The following is an 18,399-nucleotide window of genomic DNA, read 5'->3' on the forward strand; positions in this document are numbered from 1 at the left end:
AGCCAAGTATGGGCAGCGGCTACATTTAACATTGAGGCTAACAAGGAGTCCGAGTTTCCACCAAATGGCTTCTGTAACTCATACCATGTGTCCCACAAGATGGTTGGTGCACAATGTTGGGACCTTTGGTGTAGGTAGTGCTACCCTGGTGGGTTTTTCTGTGATAGGCAATACAACGTACTCAGACTCTTCGATAAGCCTCAGATCCAGCAAAATAAGTCTAATTATTTATTTTATTCTAGTCACTTTATTCTAGTCACTCAGTAAGGATGAGACCACACATGCCACTTAGCATAACTCTTGCTAACCAGATCATTGGGTCTTCAATGCATCATTACTCAGCTAGGTAACTGAAGCTTTAGACATTGCAGGAAGCCAGTTGGGACTGCAAATGGGTGTCAAATTCACAACTTTTAAGTTACTTGAGATGAGATTATGATGACTAGAGTGTTCCTATCATCTCAAATATATTGGACCGGTTTGAAATTAGTCCCATATTATTAATATACACTAAATACTGATTCATTATTTAATGAATTTGTATAAATACCATAGTGCATCAGATCTTTATGCTCTAAGATTAGCAATTTGGGCCTTTCCTCTTAGTTTCCATAAAACTTAAACTGTATTGCATATAGAAATAACGTGATTAAAGTTTATATATGTCTTGTAAACTCACTCATGCATGGTGACAAGCCCAGTGATTGTGTTGTGTTAAACTTTGTACTAAAACGAATATGCTGGGACAGGGGTGTATCCTGGTTTTGTGCTGCCCTAGGCCCTCTCACACTCACTAACAGACACACACACACTAACAGACACACTCACACACACTAACAGACACACTCACACACACTAACAGACACACACAGTCAGACACACTCACACACACACACACTAACAGACACACTCACTAACAGACACACACTAACAGACACACTCACTCACATTAACTCATTTTTTTTTTAATTTACCCCCCCAGCCTCCTTACCTTTGGGAATGCTGGGGGGGTTCTCCCTCTCCCTGGGGTCTAGTGGGGCTGCCGGTCGGGCTGCTGGGCTGGTTGCTGGGCGGGCGGCTGGCGAGGGAGCACTTCCTCTGAGCTGTCTGCTCAGCTCCCTCGCGCGCCGCAGAGTGAGGCTGGGAGGCGGAGCCGGAATATGACGTCATATTCCGGCTCCCAGCCTCACTCTGCGGCGCGCGAGGGAGCTGAGCAGACAGCTCAGAGGAAGTGCTCCCTCGCCAGCCGCCCGCCCGCCCGCCCGCCCAGCAACCAGCCCAGCAACCAGCCCAGCAGCCACCAGCCCAAGATGTCTGTTAGCCGCAAGGCTAACAAGGCATTTGCCCTGGGCGTTGGGGGCGGCTTTTTTTGCCGCCCCCTGGAAAATGCCGCCCAAGGCAAATGCCTTGTTTGCCTCTCGGCAAATACGCCCCTGTGCTGGGATAATTTCTTTAAGTCTTTTCATTTACTGCAAGAAACATGGATGAATGCAAATCAGAGAATTATATTTAAAACCGAAACTAATCTACCCCCTTCCACTGTATGTGTTGGAAAAACAGGGGAGAAAGAACAGGTGTTTGTTTGTTTTTTTAAAAGTACATTAAAGAGTATATTTAGATTATACAGTCATTTAAAAAGTCAAATCTGGCAAGAGACCTGGCCTTTGTTTGCAGGACATAATCCATATTCCCTTGGTGCTGACAGGAAGAGGCCGTATGAGCCTTAGATACAAATTCCTCTCCAAGTCTCTAAGATGAGACTTTCAGGAAGAGCCCCAGACAGCGAGAGGATGCGTTACATCTTCGATTACCTGTTCTTTTGTATTATTGTGGACAGCTTAATTTACCATACACAGTAATAATAATTCTTAATCTATAGTAATTAAAACAAGAGTGCACCTTTTAAAAAAGTGAATGAAAATGACATACTACAGAGCATGTCCTAGGTGCTTGTGAAAAGGACCAATACTGCGACCCACATGTTGCAGCTCGATGTCCCAAAACGTATTTACTAAAATCTTACTACACCCGGTAGTAGTCTGCTTTCTGCATTATGCTACACGAATCTGAATGCCAAACATTTATTTACGGGAACAATTCAGTCACAATATTTACTAGGATGCAGCAAGTAGACAGACTTGTGAAGTCATACATTGCTTCACTCATTGCTTTCAAGGGGTATTCACTGACAGATTGGGTCAAGATAACATTATTTGGGATACATTGGATTCACACCTCCTGACTGTCCATCTGGCAGAGGAATCCAGATTTTGGGGTAATGTCCTGCCTTCTTCAGCTTGTTCTCTAGTGTCCAAGATTGTTTGGATACCAGAGAACTGCTCCTAAAATGATAGAACTATGCACTATTAGTATGGACCGAATGATTATTTTATTTATTTATAGGCAATCATATATTAAACAGAAACAACAAAGCACATTTGGTTTACTTATTTTTTTTTTAAATCGAATTGATTTTATCTGTAGAAATTCTATATAGTAATATACAAAATTATAATATACATTTAAATTAGCTTTCAGATAGAGGGGCATATGAAGTTGTTCCCTTGCAGGTAGTGAGACTCAAAACAATAGATTCTATCAAACCAGAAGATCTTTGTCAAGTCCTATCCATCAAGCTGCTCTATTGATGTCAACAGTCTCTAACGGATAGGACAGAGTCTTATCATTCTATCATTGCTAGAATACCTTGCAGATCACAGTATTAATGGGCCTCTTGCAAAAGAACTGCTAGTGGAGCTCATGTAGTACAAGGATCTATTCAATGAGATAAGCTCACTGTATATTTTCTAACTGAATAGTATTATATCCCCATATAGTAGTCCATATACCCAGAAGAGTTAATTTGATCACTATTAGTCAATTGCAAAATATAAGCTTACCTTATCTGATAGAATCTAGCCCAGAGAGACGCAACCTTTGGCACTCCAGATGTTACGGACTACTCTTCCATAATACTCTTTAAGTCATAATGTTGGCAAACTAGATAAAATTTCACCCTAATTATAATATATGAAGATGATAATAAATTATACTCATCCAAAAGTCAAGTGTCAGCCTCCCTCAGACCACCCCCAGTCGGCAATCTTACATCAACCAAAGTATATATACAAAAAAAAGAAACCGGACGGTGAACTAAAAATAAGGAAATATACAAAAGTTTACACTATGATTTGTATATTTCCTTATTTTTAGATCACTAGCTGGTTCCCTTTTTTGTATATATATATATATTGTATATATATATATATATATATATATATATATATATATATTGCTGGCAAAGCATCAGGAGAGATGTAGTTCACAACATCTCAAGTGTCAAAGGTTGTCCAACCCTGAAATAGCCCATAGTGCGTAGATCACCCATACAGTCTCGGTAGTCATAATTATTGATGTCAACCAAACATCTCCTGGTTTTCCAGTAGTTTAAGCCATCCCTGGCTGCATTAGGGTGTGCTTGGGCACACATGGCAACCTAGTGCGCACGCCAGTGGTAGTTACTATAATTCTAAATGTATTAACAAAGCTACAGCCTGTTCTTTAGAACTATACAATGTCTTAAACATGCCAAAACAGGCAGTCAAAGGTAATCAGGGTGCTGCTGAAATGTGCTTACAGGCTAATTGGTACAATCCCACATTATTTAAATAGATTTTGTTTTTAAAATAAGTATATATACAAGTGACCGATTCATTTCATTATTCAAGAAAACAGCACTGTTTACAAACTGGCTCGGATCTGTTGCAAAAAAAATAAAAACAAAAACCCTAATTTTTTTAAATTTTAATATACTCTGCACTTGCACCAAGTCTACTGATATATTAAGCACAGTAAAAGGATGCTGTGCGCCGTATGTTTGTCATGATCAGCCCACCAACATCGCAGTCCGGGCCTTTACAGTCCCAATTTGGTGGTTTTTCCCACTGTGCATCTTTGTAGTTTTATTAATTGGGCCCTGGAGCCTTTTTGAAAGCAAATTGCTTTAAACCTTAGAATGGATACACACCATTAACCGAATGACATGGGGCTGAAATCCAACCACAGAATCCAACAGGATGTCTCCTGCAGCGAGACTGCCAGCTCAATATATTTTTGTACTATCCACTATTTATAACGACGTTATTCAATTTATTATCATCCCTTTTTTAAAGCACTAACAAGCTCCTCTGAACTTTCAAAAGGAGATCAATAGAAGGCACAAGGACTGCAACGACCAGCTTACTCAGCCGGTCACTGATTGTCAATCTCTGGAGATAAATCCAGAGTGATAATATGTTATTATATAACACGCTAGCAGATTCAATTGCACATGTAAAATTTGAGAAACATGTTTTACACACAGCAAATTCTGCACATGCATGATATATGCAATATTTAGTATATGTAGTTTATGGAAACCATGGGTGGTTATTCATTAATCTCTGGGAAGTATTGAATAGCATCTAAATGTCAAAATCAAGGCTAAAATAGTCAAGCGGTGACTATTGAATTTGAGAATTCTTCCAAATCAGCTGTTTGCCTAGATTATGACATTCTTGTTTTAATTTTCTACATTTTTTCAAGTTTGGTGAATAAGCCACACAGAGAAGTGTCTGATGCAATATAGTCCTGGTTTCTTTTTTGTTCATGCCACATTTTATTTATGTTCATTCCAATGCAACTAGATGCTCACAATGAAACCATTAGGTATTCACACTCTGTCGTATTAATTACTGTGATTTTCTTCACATAAAGCAGCTTCAAATGTTTGTGATTCTTTAGGATCCTTATCAGAATATATCCAGCCCATAAAGAGGATTTATTATAAACATTGTACTTTTTTTTTCGTTTAAGGAGTATAGCAGGTATGAGTAAGTATTACAATTAAAATCCTAATCTTTTTTGGATTTTATTGTACAGGACACATATTTAAATTTTTCACACTAACCTTCATATGGTAGACTCAGACTGGGATGCACATTTATGTAGTTGATCTAGTTGCACTGTATGCAGGGCAGAACATAATAACTCTTTATTTATAGGGACACTTCAAGCACCATAACCACTACAGTTTGCTGTACAGTGCCCTGTAATTAATCAAACTAATTTAGAATGGTTTAACTTTCTTTGACTGGGGTCGACTGGGTGCCACTCCCCTTCTCCACTACTGACAATGGAGAGTCGGATGCTTTAAGGCAGGTGTTTCCATTTGTCCATTTGGTTAGACAGAAAGTTTGTTACTCTATATAGGCAGTAGTGGAGGCAGAAGGTGGTGACCCCAAAGCTAAAATCAGTTTGACTCTTTACAATGTGGGCGCACCAGGGCACTCCTGGCTCCATAACCACTACAACAAGCTGTAGAAGTTATGGTTCTTAAAGTGTTCCTTTAAGTGCTGTAGCTGTCCCACATTTTTTTTCTAATGCGCCCCTCTGACATGGACGTGATAATAAAGGGAATGTTCACTAGCGCATTATCCAGGTAAAATGATTGTGTTGGTTATTAGGAGTACAGTAAATGTATCCAAAAATAAGAATATGAGAAAGTGTATAGGCTCAGAAAACTCTATCATTTGCTCTATGGTTTGTCCCCACTCTGATCTCGAAATGTTTGGTCTGTTGCTCGCTGTTGCATAACAAAGGGAACCTATACTATTTCATATCGTCAGATCCTGCACATAAAGACAGGCCAGATCTGAAATGCGTTTGGCCCCTTTAAGCTGACATAAGATGTCTTGTCAAAAACCAGAAGGACTGGACCCACAGCCTTTATGCAACTTGAGTTCTACAATAAACATTAGTGGTTATAGTACTTAGAGTGTCCCTTTAAAAGTTTTAAACTGATGAAGCACATTTTTAAAAACAAACTGACTAGTTTTGCAACTAATCTTGTCATTTCTAATTCATGCATTGTGCATTTTTTTGTTATATAAATCCTTGTTTTGCAAAATGAGTATATCTACCGAATATATATATATATATAAACACAAAGCTTCTGCCTAGACAACAACACATGTTTACCTGCATGCCTGAAGGCTGTGTTTCCTTTTATGCCCTTGAAACTAAATGCCAAGCTATTTTTGGCACAGAGAAAGTACCTCTATCCAGACCGAATTCATACAAACTGTAACGTTGCTTACTATAATGGTTCACATTGACATTCCACATCTGAAGATTCTGATTTTGTTCGTTAAAATTAGCCAAGTGATCGCCACAGAACATTATGCTGCAATCTGGTAATTATTTGCTAGTTAAAGCTTTAGAAAAGCAAAAACATGTTTCAAATAATTACATTTATGAAGAAGTATGTAATGATAGTGGATTTTTGTAGCCAACTAATGCCTTTTATAATAATCCACCAAGGATACAGCAAGATTTTTTTTAATGGCACCTTTCATGCAAAACTGGGCAAGACATTTTACAGATAATACGATTTGATCTACACATTGCCCAAGCAATGAGGTTAGTTTCAGATTATTGTCATGAAGCGTAATTATGCTCTTGGCATACAGATATAATTTACAATCAAAATTGTGTGCAATGGGTGCTCGAAAATACTTAGCACATGTTACTTTTTTGGACTGAGTCCAGCCATTGCAGTCCCAGTTTTGTGGATGGAAGATAAACGATCCATTTATAAGACACTGAAGAGTTTTATTAAAATTATCATTGATCTATGAAACAGATCAACAGAAGAATTGCTTATAGTAAATAAAGGAACTTAAAGGAACACTCCAAGAAGCGAAGTCACTACAGCATGCTGAAGTGGTTATAGTGCAGAAAATGCCCTGTCACCCCCCTATGCATGTAGTCAAAAGGTTCAAAAGTCTTACTTGGGGTCTGTTGACCACTGCTTCCTGCTTCAATGAGTGCCAGAAGCTCTCTTCACCAAGCTAGCTCAACGCTGCAGGGTTTAGCTCATCAGGCTTCACTCTCAATCAATGAGAGATGGTCCTTCACAGTTTACCTCAGAATAGCTAACAAATCTACTGCTAGGAGCTTCCAGTTATCACAGCCAGTCAGAAGGAACAGGGAGCGGAGCCAGAGGACTTCACATAACAAGTTAAACATTTAGAAAAAGGTTTGACTATTTACCTTGGGGGTGCCAGGACATTTATGGCACCACAACTACAGCATGCTTGCTCTCTGACCTTTGTCATTTCCTCTTAACCTCTGATCCTACTTAGAACATTGAGAGTGCATGGACAGTGTCCTTATATCATAACAACAATAAGATTCTGGTGCTTGCTTACAAGTCTCTACATAATGCTGCTCCAACCTACCTATCTTCCCTAATACACAAGTATGTCCCGTTAAGGCCCTGCCCTCTGCCAAAGACCTACGTCTAATCTCTGTCCGTACTCCCACATCTGATGCTCGCCTCCAAGACTTTTCCAGGACTGCACCTTTTCTGTGGAACTCCCTTCCCTTCTCTGTTAGACATTTTTCCCCAGTCTCCACTCCTTCAAAAAATCTTTGAAAACACAATTCTTCAGTAAAGCATATAATATAAACTTTTAGCAGGTTTTCATTCCCCCCACCCCCCATGACTCGCCTCCTGCAACTGTCAAAAATAACCTAAGTTCTCACTGAATACTTTTCTAGCAACTTATTTCATTACCCCTACTTATACCTTTTGTGTCACTATACCCCACTCCCTCTAGCATGTAAGCTCACTGAACCCCTCTGTTCCTGCGAGTCCATTTGTCTGGCTACAATTACGTGTCTGTTAGTCCACCCATTGTATAGCACTACGGAATTTGCTGGCGCTATATAAATAATAAAATAATAATAATAATAACAACAACAAATGGTTTAAGTGCTTACAGTAACTTATAGGTCCCCGATGTCTGCTGACATCCGGGGAGGCGGAACCTGATCCAGCAACAAGGGACATTATTGCTGAATTCAGGTAAGTGACAGAAGGGTTTTTAACCGCGGGTGGCACACGAGCAAGGGGGGTACCATAGAGCTAGGAATACAATTTTGTATTCTTAGCCTATAGTTTCTCTTTAAGGATGTTTACATGGAAACCAGCCAGTATTACTGCTGTTAGCGCAAAATTGTAATAATGTTGGCAAATTGGAGAGATTTTCTTTAAAAAAAATTCACATTAGCAGATGTTTTGTGCATTTTAAATTAAACTCAGCGGAAGAATGAAAGTGTCATGAACATTTCACATGAATTGTACATGTCTATAATTATAAAAACATCCATCTTTGGTAGAGTAAACATTGCTTTACTCATTTGTTTGTAATAAAAGTTACAGTATTAAAGATTTTACATTTCCTACAAATAGCGTACCTTTTATTCAATCTGCTATGTCCAGGAAAAATACTTGTAAAACCTTGTTAAAATAAACACCCTACTGCATATATCGCCTTAATGTTTAAATTTAGCATTGCTTTAGACCTCTATGGTTTTGGCCACTTTTCAGACTTTAATAAACATTAAGACGAACAGGTCTGTGCCTTCATGGGGCAACCCTTATTCTCAGAACTCTTTATTAGTTTAGGATATATACTCAGACCAAATGGAATACAGCCTAAAGTTATGGGTTCCCTGCTGAGTGTTGGAATTGAGCTTAAATTAGAACCCAAATATACTGTAGTTTATAACAGACGTTTTATGAATCAAGAGTAGTACTTTAAAACTAACAAAAAAGAAACAAGAAAAGGGGAAAGTCATTAATGTCACTGAATTATTATGTAACTATAAATCAGCAATATAAAGATACATGCAATGTTAATACATTTAATGGACATTCCACTCCCCAAATAAAAATAAATAAAAATTCATGCTTAGGTGCAGCCGTTCCAGGGCCGCCATGGGCCAATGCCCATTCCTCTCACATGGGGCCCTTACAAGTAGCTAGAAGTCCCAGCTCCAAAATAGAGGCAGGGCTACATGGAGGTACAAAAGGACCCAGGGGCAGACATAGCACACAGCAGGAGGGTGAGTCAAGTGTATAAGTATGTGTGCCGTGTGCATATGGGTCACTGTTTGTGGATATGTGTATATATGTGTATCTGTGTTTGCATGTGTTAGTGCCTGTGTGGAAAACTGCACAGCGCTCCCTCCTGCTGGTCACTTCATGTATCCTGGACAAACGGGGACAAAAGAGACACTCCAAGGGGCTGGGAAGGACAAAGAGATTGAAAAACATAGGTTTGGGGAGAGGACAATGACAGACAGAGAGCGGCTGGGAAATGGGACAGTGACACACACAAACAGGCTGGGGAAGGGGACACAGAGACACTGTGGGGAAGGAGAAAAAGAGACATGCAAATGGGCTGGGGGGAGAGACATAAAAAGGGCCCTGAGGGGAAGAGACACCCAAATGGGCTGGGGGAGACAGAGACACAGGAAAGGGGCTGAAGGGAGATACACAAAAAGACGTTGAGTGGTAGAAAGAAGCACAAAAAGAGACTGGGGAGAAAGTGACTGAGGGGCTGGGGGAGAAAGAGACACACAAAGTTGTCAATTTTTGTTTTGGGGGGTGCAAGTAGCTAGTCTTGCCTAGTGTGCAAAATAGTTTAGCACCAGCCCTGAGTGTATCTTTGTGTGTGTGTGTGTATCTATGTGGCAATGTGTGTGTACATGTCAACATGCATATATATGCATACACCAACATTACACACCAATGCACCTCTGCATTCAAACACTGAGATGACAAATATAATTCAGCATTCAAAAACCAACATTAAACAAATACACATCTCTGCATTCAAACATCAACATTGTACACAAAAATAGCTTTGAGTGCAAATTCAGACACACCCCAGCATTCAAATACTAACACTACACTTAAATACAATCCTGCATTCTCATAAAAAAGAAAAAAAAAGACAAATACATAGTCACCGACATTCAAACACAGGCACTGCACACACACAATCCTGCAAGGAAGGGCAAATGGCAGATCTACAGTTGACATTGTCAGCTGTTGAGGTCTACCTTTTGGCCACCCCTTCCTTCAAAAAATAAAAAATAAAATGCATCAGGATCCTCTTTACATTAACTATGCCACTGCTTATAGGACACGCTCCTGTAATCTGCAAGATAGCTGCCACAGTTGCTGCTATTTATTAGGCACATTGGGGTGCGTAATAGGTAATGTATTGTAGTTTTCACATTAGTGCCAATGGCATATTGGCAAAATACAAACAAAATATTATAAACAAAATATAACAATTAATCTGTGCAGTTGGTATATGTTTGGCTATTGCAATTATTTATTTAAAAAGAGATAACTGTTATTCTGGCATGCCAGGGAAGTTGTTGAAAAGTTGGCGATGGATACATTTTCTTTTTCTCCCCCACATCAGGTGATTTATACAAGAACCTCACAAGACTTATAAACTAGTCCGGAATATCTGCCCAGATTAAATTTTTAAAGGAGAAACAAAAATATATTCCAAAGTATTTTTTAGGTGTTAGACTTGGACAGATACCCATCTGTTGCTGGCTGACAACTTCCACGGTCTTACAACTCATGGTCCAGCAAAGCATCATGGATGACTCAGATCAACAGCTGCCTTTGGGTTATTTTGTCATGCTTCTTATTATAGCTCTGGCTTCCATGAACAAAATTTAGAATTGGAATCCAGGTATTTTATCAATACAACACATATGTGAAGTGTTGACAAAAAAAACATGGGTCATCAAAAAAAAAAAAAAAAAAAGATTGAGACAGTTTCCATCATTCATGAAAAAAAATGTGTCTTTCATGGACCATTCATCTATATCATCACATTTAAAGCAATCCCAGACAAGACGGTTCATCCAAAGTGAAGAAAAGTGTTGCGAGCTGGAACTTCTACACACTGACAGACAAAAATTTCTTAAATATATTCAGCAACATCCGCCACCAGTTACATCATGGTGTCTTGAAATGTACTTTGACTCACCTTCTCTCAATATGCGCCCTATCGGAGCACTGTCTACTCTCAATTTTAAATGTATCACAAATAGACTCTAAGGAACACGGGTTGTAATATAATATGTTATACATTCTAAAATAATGCAAGTTTCATAGATTGTGATTGTGAGCTAGAAAAACTTATGGAGTAGGCACACGGTTATGTGCATGAGGCTCAGCAATTTTTGGTTCTTTACACATTTTAAATAATGACATAAATAAAACAGAGTACATTATTATTTTCGGAGAATTAAGCTTAGATGGTAGGAAGAGGTTTAATTGTCAGTTGTAGTTAGCATTATCCAGAACACACAGCCACCATTTAAAACAAACAAATAAACAAACCAATCAACTCACAAGCCATGCCCCATAAGATGCTCCTCCAAAATAATAAAAAAAGATGGTTACATCGTTTATAGACCATAATGCATTTAGCATATTGGTAGAACTATTTTTTCCAATTCCAATTAAAATTATGTAGGAGCTCTATTATAGAACATGCCACTCAGCAGAATGTTTGCAAATGTTGCAAGTCCATGGTTGCACATTAAGACGTTAGTGAAAAAAACTTGCATTTGTTTACCGTGTTTGTTAAAACAGGTGTGACTAACTAGCTGTTAAATTGCTGTCAGCTGCAAGTGTGATATCTTCCCCAGAGTTGAGGCACAAGGCTTCCACTTGCTTATACTCAGAGCATGAAAAAGTACTGCTTTGTAGTATGCAATTGGGAATATCAATGAATTAATCAAGATAGTTCCTATTTTATTAAATTGATTTTCGTCCTGCACCACACTAATGCCACATATTGTACAGCAGTAGTCTTCAAATGCCCACCATCAACATGTGGAAGGGATCTGCATTCAGGAAAAGAATGGTCAACCTAATCATTTAACTACATCAGTGAAGCATTGGGCGGTATCGTATGGCACACTCTCACAATCTCACTGCCAACTGCAAGGACTGAGACAGGTATCCAAGGGTGATTGACAGACTGCTGAGTTTAGGGATAGGATGCGGGTGTAGAGGTTTGCTGGGAGTACAGCTGTGGTGGCATATGGTTGATAGGAAGCACAGCTGAAACTGTGTAGAAAAAGGCTGGTGTAGACAGTATTGGGCTGAGAGCTACTAGGTGGCCTAAAAGGCACAGGGAAGAAGATCAGCTGACTATACTAATCCACATTGGAATTACAAGCAAGCAGATGTTCAGTGTAGGTACGATGTTTAATATAACACACATTGGCAGTGTGTGTTTTAAAAATTGCCTGGAATTTTCCTTTAAGTGGAAAAAGCAACTACAACAACATGAGTAAAACCCACAGGACAGAGTAGCTGAATATACTATAAAATATGGTGAGGATAAAAATAAATTATCACAATTTAGAGTATAAAAGTAGCCTCACAAATAAGAACTAATTTATTGATATGTAGATGCTGCATAGATATACATTTTCAGAGCAAAGCCAATATAAGATATTGCATTTTTGTTGTGATTGTTGTGTCCATATATATTGAGCATCATTTCTGTTTTGTGGGTTTTTGATGTGGATTCCAACACTACTTATATATACAAATCAGAATTCAGATGCAAGTATATTCTATACAAACATAATATACACTTTACAGGTTTGTGATCAGTTTTTTTTTTTTTTTTAAAGCAAAGAATACCGTGGTGTTTTTGTGGAATGCTTTTTGTTATTAAAGAAAAGTATTAAATGTACACTGCACTTTACATAAAATACATATTACTAATGTGATATGCATCAGTGAATGAAAAAGCTGCATTTCATAATCTATTATGGCTTATCCTCCAATGTTTATATAAGCACTGCCGTCAAGAACCTGTTAGAGTAGCAGGCCATTCAGTTTGTAAAATTCAAATTTAACATGGGGCTCCTAATCCGGGCCTGGAGTCATCTGCACTTATCCTAAGCATATTGAGTGATAATTTGTGTTGACATTCCACATGTACCAGCTGAATTCTTAATACAAGAGAAATATATTATGTTAAAGCAAACTGGGAAACGTATGTAAAAAGAGAGAGAAAAAAGTATGTAAATGTCCATATATAACTTTAATATCTTCCCATAAACTATATATCCCTACATGACAAATCTTGTAGAATTTGAAAGTCAAGTATACCAGAATACATTTTGGAATGAACACTACAACAAGAGGGTTATTTACAGAGCACCCACAAAAATATACAACATTTCATATAATAATTCTAAACTGGGTAGTTAAAGTAAAGGCAACTTGTGTGGGCTAGTGGGCTTTAAACCATGGCAGAGCGAAAGCAAAACTGAATTTTTCCAGTTTTTTTTTTCTTAATGGTTTAATATTTCCAGTGGATGTCTGTTGTGGCCACACGAAAAGAACATGTACTCATCAGGTGACTATGCTGGATTTAGTAAGTAAGAAACTGTGTTAGGGTTTGTATATCTTTCATTTATTTATTTTTTGAAAAAAAACTTGGAAAGGTTCGGGAAGTCAACATTCCATCGCCCACATATATTTAGTGGCATGGGTGTAAGACGTAGATGTGATTTATTTATTTTCTTAGTGCATAATGGCTTAGGTGACTAGGTATCCTCTATATTGCCACTTTATTGGAGATTCAGAAGAACATACTCAAAATGAAAACCTACCATTCCATTAAATGCGTGAACTTGCCAATGCAAGGCTCTTGGTTTATTGGGGTCCTGTAGAACCTGCATAAATACCCTCAGTCTGCTGCACGTGAAGTTGGGATTATAGGAACAACTGTGTGTGTTTCTTTTGTTAAAGTGAATGTGTTGTCCACAGATCGTGCAGCTGACAAGTCCACCTTAATGGATGTATTGATTTAATCTAATCATTGTGCTCCAATATGGTTGCCATTAATGGATGGAGCGTATGCACAGTCACTGAGTTTCCACATGATATGTGTATCTTCCCACAGTTTTCAATGTGTTGGTTAACGCTAAGAGTAGTGGAATGCCGCTACTTTACTCCTTAAATGGGGATCCTGTGGTCCCTCACATAAAATATAGGGTGGGTCAAAATTCTGAAAAATATTTGACAGGTAAATAACGGATTTGCTAGTAGTTCACATTTTTTGTTGGTGCTATCTTGAGAGATTCATCATTTGTAATTTCATGAAGGAACAACAAGTAAAAATGGTGGAATTTTATTTTCAAAATGGCAGGTCCATTATTTTGACTTAACCCCTTAAGGACCAAACTTCTGGAATAAAAGGGAATCATGACGTGTCAGACATGTCATGTGTCCTTAAGGGGTTAAAGAGAAAATAGGCCTGAAATATGGTTTCAACAAGATGGGGCTCCTGTCCACAAATTCCAGGGACATAATGGACCTCCTGAGACAAGTGTTTCAAGAAATTCCCAGATTATTTGGCCACCACACTGACCAACATTTTAACTTCCAATTACTGACGGACCGAGTGTACATGAACAAATCCCGTACACTTGAGCAGGATGTGCAGAAATTCAAGCACTAGAGCCTCAAACATAATTTAATGGTATCAACAATTCAATTAAAAGAGCCCAACTTTGTAGGGTGGCAAATGGAGCTCATTTAAAAGATGTTATTATCTTCCATACCTAGTCAAACAAATCTCCATATGTTAAGCATTCATTGTATGTAATATTGAAATTGGTTCATTAGTTAAAAAGTTATTGGCTCCTCAAACCCTACTCTGAATTTTGTTCCACACTGTATAATTATCCTGCATCCCGCAGCCTAGAATGGAGATGGGGTGGCAGGGAAACTGCAGACTTGGGGTAAAGCTTAATGGGCGAGGGACTGCCAAGCACTCCTGGGATATTAGGAAGCCACAGACATATGTGCTATTTATGATTATTATTCTTGTGTAGATCTGTACCCTTTTCACCCTTAATACATGACACAAGTCAAGGGCACATTAGGTAATTTAAGACCAGTTTGGAATAAATTCATATCAATTGTCTAGTTCAGCATCCTCATTTTGATTTTGTTTTATTTGAGCACTGTAGAGTTTCAAAGTGTTTTTAATTTAGAATTGGTGCTGCCTCTTAGGATACAGGTCTACCTTTTAAAGAGGTACTAAATAAAGAAATCAGAAACACTAAACATATAACAAGCACAAATGCTTCATAGAAATAATTTTGCGAGACATAAGAAAAATAAATAATTGCTTTATGGTCCTGAATCATAGCATAAGCTGAATTACCAAAAAATATTTGTTTATTCTCTATACATTTTATTGTAATGAATTGAAAATCGAAAATTCTAAGTTTTTTTTTTTTTAAAGTGACAGTAAGAAAATGTACGAATTTTTAGAAAACAGCTATTTTTGCCCAATACTTTGCCATTCGGTTTAGATTTCACTCCATTTTGGTTTTCAGTGAATAAAAACTACAATTCTTTTTAGAAAGAGAAGAAGAGGGAATTGAAAATCTTAATTCTCAGAATGTATTAAAGCTGCTGACCTTTAGCAAAAGCTCCAGCCCCGTGTGGGTTTCAGGAGAGGGGGATGAGAAAGTTATTCTAACAAGCAGAGTTGGATCTCCCCTAACCTAACACACACTCATTCACTGCAAAGGGATAACATTTGCTGGCTGACATGAAATATTACCATCTTTATAAAAAGAGCAGACACACGAACCAAAATGTAACATTACAAATATATATATTTCTTGACAATATTACAAAAATACATGTCTTAAACACATTACTCACAACACAGACGTTTTCCCATATTGTATTTCATATTTCTAATTTAGCTTTTTTTCCCCCCAAACTGAAAACATTAACCATAAAACCACAGCGATCTCAATGATATCAAAACGTTAAACAGCCTGTGTGGTAGATTGCTAAGGAGTAAAAGAATGCAGTAAAAAGTAATGGGATAGCTATGACTTTAATAGTGGAATGTAAACTGTGTGAAATACAGGGGAAAAAAATTAAGTGATGAAAATGTGCTTCACTTTTGAGCTGGTCCATTTAGTGAAAATAAAGCTGTACTGGCTCTTTAAATCAGCAAACTCCCAGCACTTCTTGCTATAAGGACTTTCAGTGCACAGGGAAGGGGACAGCACTTACCTCTGGTATGCAGTGATAGCAGCATTATCAGGGATATGTGAAGCTGCCAGTTCGGGTCTTCTAACCAGCCCATTCCTACAGAGGATGAGGAGAGAGTCGATGTGCAACAATGTAATCCTGGCTCTGTTAGTCTTCTCTCTGTGATAGTCTCTGTCAGATCCTCAGGCAAGTCTAGGAAGGGAATGTAAAAGGCATGTCTGTTACCAGCAAGTCCACTCACAGAAGAAAAAAAAAAACAGCCTCAACTGATCACCTCGTGGGGGAAGATAACAAAGAGAACTGTGGTGAAGCCTGACTACATAGCACAAAACAGGAGCATTGATTGACTGCCCAGATGAGAGTTTGTATACAGTTCCACGCCTTATCTTCACAGAGAGCTGTTAACTGCTTAAATGCTGCACTCCCAGACTCGTGATTTAACAAGATCAGCCTTGACGGCATTAGTGCTGTGCTAAACATGCCCAGTCCTATTCATTGCTGTGAGTGTGTATATCTAGCCATGCCAAAAGACACATCACCCCCTGCTCTATTTATTGAATAAATGCCAATTAGGAGTAACATGTAAGTGTGCCTGTTTTACAATCTTTTAAAATGCATTTATAATGTCAAAATATAGATCATCAACAGCACCTTTTTTAGTGTACATACTGTAAGTTCTCTAGGTTTTTGTACAATTTTATAGGGTGCCAAATTTTCCAAGCTTAGCGACCTTTATTATAGGGTATTTATATAGCGCCAACATATTCCGCAGTGCTTTACAATATTATGAAAGAGTGAAAATTTACCATAAATGAGACAATGACACAGGACCAATTGGTAGATGAGGACGCTGCTCAAACGAGCCTACAGTCAGAGGGTAGGTAGCATTCATATGCTGCAAGAGGAAAACTAATTCACTAACCAATTTAATTTTAGAATCCTGCAGTATATGGGGTTCTATGTATTGCATGAGAAGCTACTTTGTGTGTGTATGTTGCCTATCTATATGTAAAATTGGCATGTGGCCATGAAACATGAGAAATCTAGCAAACATACCACTGCATCATGTCTTCGAAACCCTTCTATAAACTTTATAACGTCATTATTTTAATAGTTCCCGCCCCCCAAACTGATTCTGAATGGCACGCTGTCTTCTACAATTAAGAGTTTGACTTCGCAGAGTAAACATGGAGCCATTTGTTTGCCATTATATAAAGGCCATTGAGATGACTGCATTAAAATATTGCACATGGCGGGCTAATATAGCTTTTAGAACAGAGCGACGTTATGACATGCTTCTTACAGATTCTGTTTTATATGTATAATGAAAAACACTCAAAATGTTTATTTCAAAATTCATGTAACGTATGCTACCAGTAAACAGACATGACAGGCAGCTTGATTTACTTTCTGTGAATACCAAAGGCTTCTAAAAATATTTCAAAACTGCAAACCAGTAACACTTGGGTATACATTTGTGTTTGTATTAAGTGGTTTACCAGCTCGTCTGTTCGCTAAACAGTGAGCCGCCATGGGGCTCCAACCAACATGAAAAACATAGAATATAATAAAAAAAAAAACTCCAGTGGATCCAACTTGAACTATTTTTGTACTATTTTATAAATGATTTAAGTCAGTAGTCAATTCACTTACTGCTTAGTGAATACATTCCCTTTCTGCCCACAAGAAAACAATCAGACTCATTTTTTGTTTTAAATAAGTACTGGAGGACAAGATTATCAAAGTCAAACGTAACTAAACTTTGCTTTTTTTTTAATAGCATATGCTCTTTGAATATAAACAATGCAGTGTTTATATATCTTGGACTTTTTACTTTTTATGTTATTTCAACAGATACAAATGTTAAGCTTGAGTCACATGAATATCAGATTGCAGATTGGAAGTTCCACACTTCCCACATCCCTCCCAAATTTACAGCATTCCATACTATTCTTGCACACAGTAAACTAATTCACCAAACTAAGAATTGTAGAGAATTCACAAGTAATATACACATTTTAGGCTAAAGCAGCCAATCTGGAAAAATAGATTTTTTTTTTCCATGTGAATATTTTATTTTTTTATATTTATCTTATTTATTCAATAGAAATGTCATCAAATACATAAACAACACAGTTACTTATCCTATATAACATCATCAGTCCAAATAATTCATTAAATGTATCACAAAATATAGACATCATAAACATATATAGATATAAAATATCAAGTCCTTTTAATATATGTCATATACTTCTATAGGAAGATTCAAATAATTAATTTACATATAAACATACAAACAAACAAAAAAACAAACAAAAAAAAATATATATATATATATCCATGTGAATATTTTATCCTATAATTATAATTGTCAACCTTTTATTTAACGGGTACATAAAATCATCACTATTTTATAAGAA

The 18,399-nt window shown here is 37.6% G+C and overlaps 1 protein-coding gene across 4 annotated transcripts in view; it reads right to left on the bottom strand.

Moving 5' to 3' along the window:
* Positions 1-18,399, bottom strand: part of BMPR1B (bone morphogenetic protein receptor type 1B) — a 407,993-nt gene that overhangs the window by 80,903 nt on the left and 308,691 nt on the right. For all 4 annotated transcript variants that reach the window (XM_063458618.1, XM_063458615.1, XM_063458616.1 and 1 more), the window contains one exon: positions 15,998-16,168. In XM_063458618.1, coding sequence (XP_063314688.1) covers positions 15,998-16,070 — 73 coding nt within the window. In that variant the 5' untranslated portion in view covers positions 16,071-16,168. The remainder of the gene's footprint in view (positions 1-15,997; positions 16,169-18,399) is intronic.

Source organism: Pelobates fuscus, chromosome 6, assembly GCF_036172605.1.
Source record: "Pelobates fuscus isolate aPelFus1 chromosome 6, aPelFus1.pri, whole genome shotgun sequence".
NCBI lineage: Eukaryota > Metazoa > Chordata > Amphibia > Anura > Pelobatidae > Pelobates > Pelobates fuscus.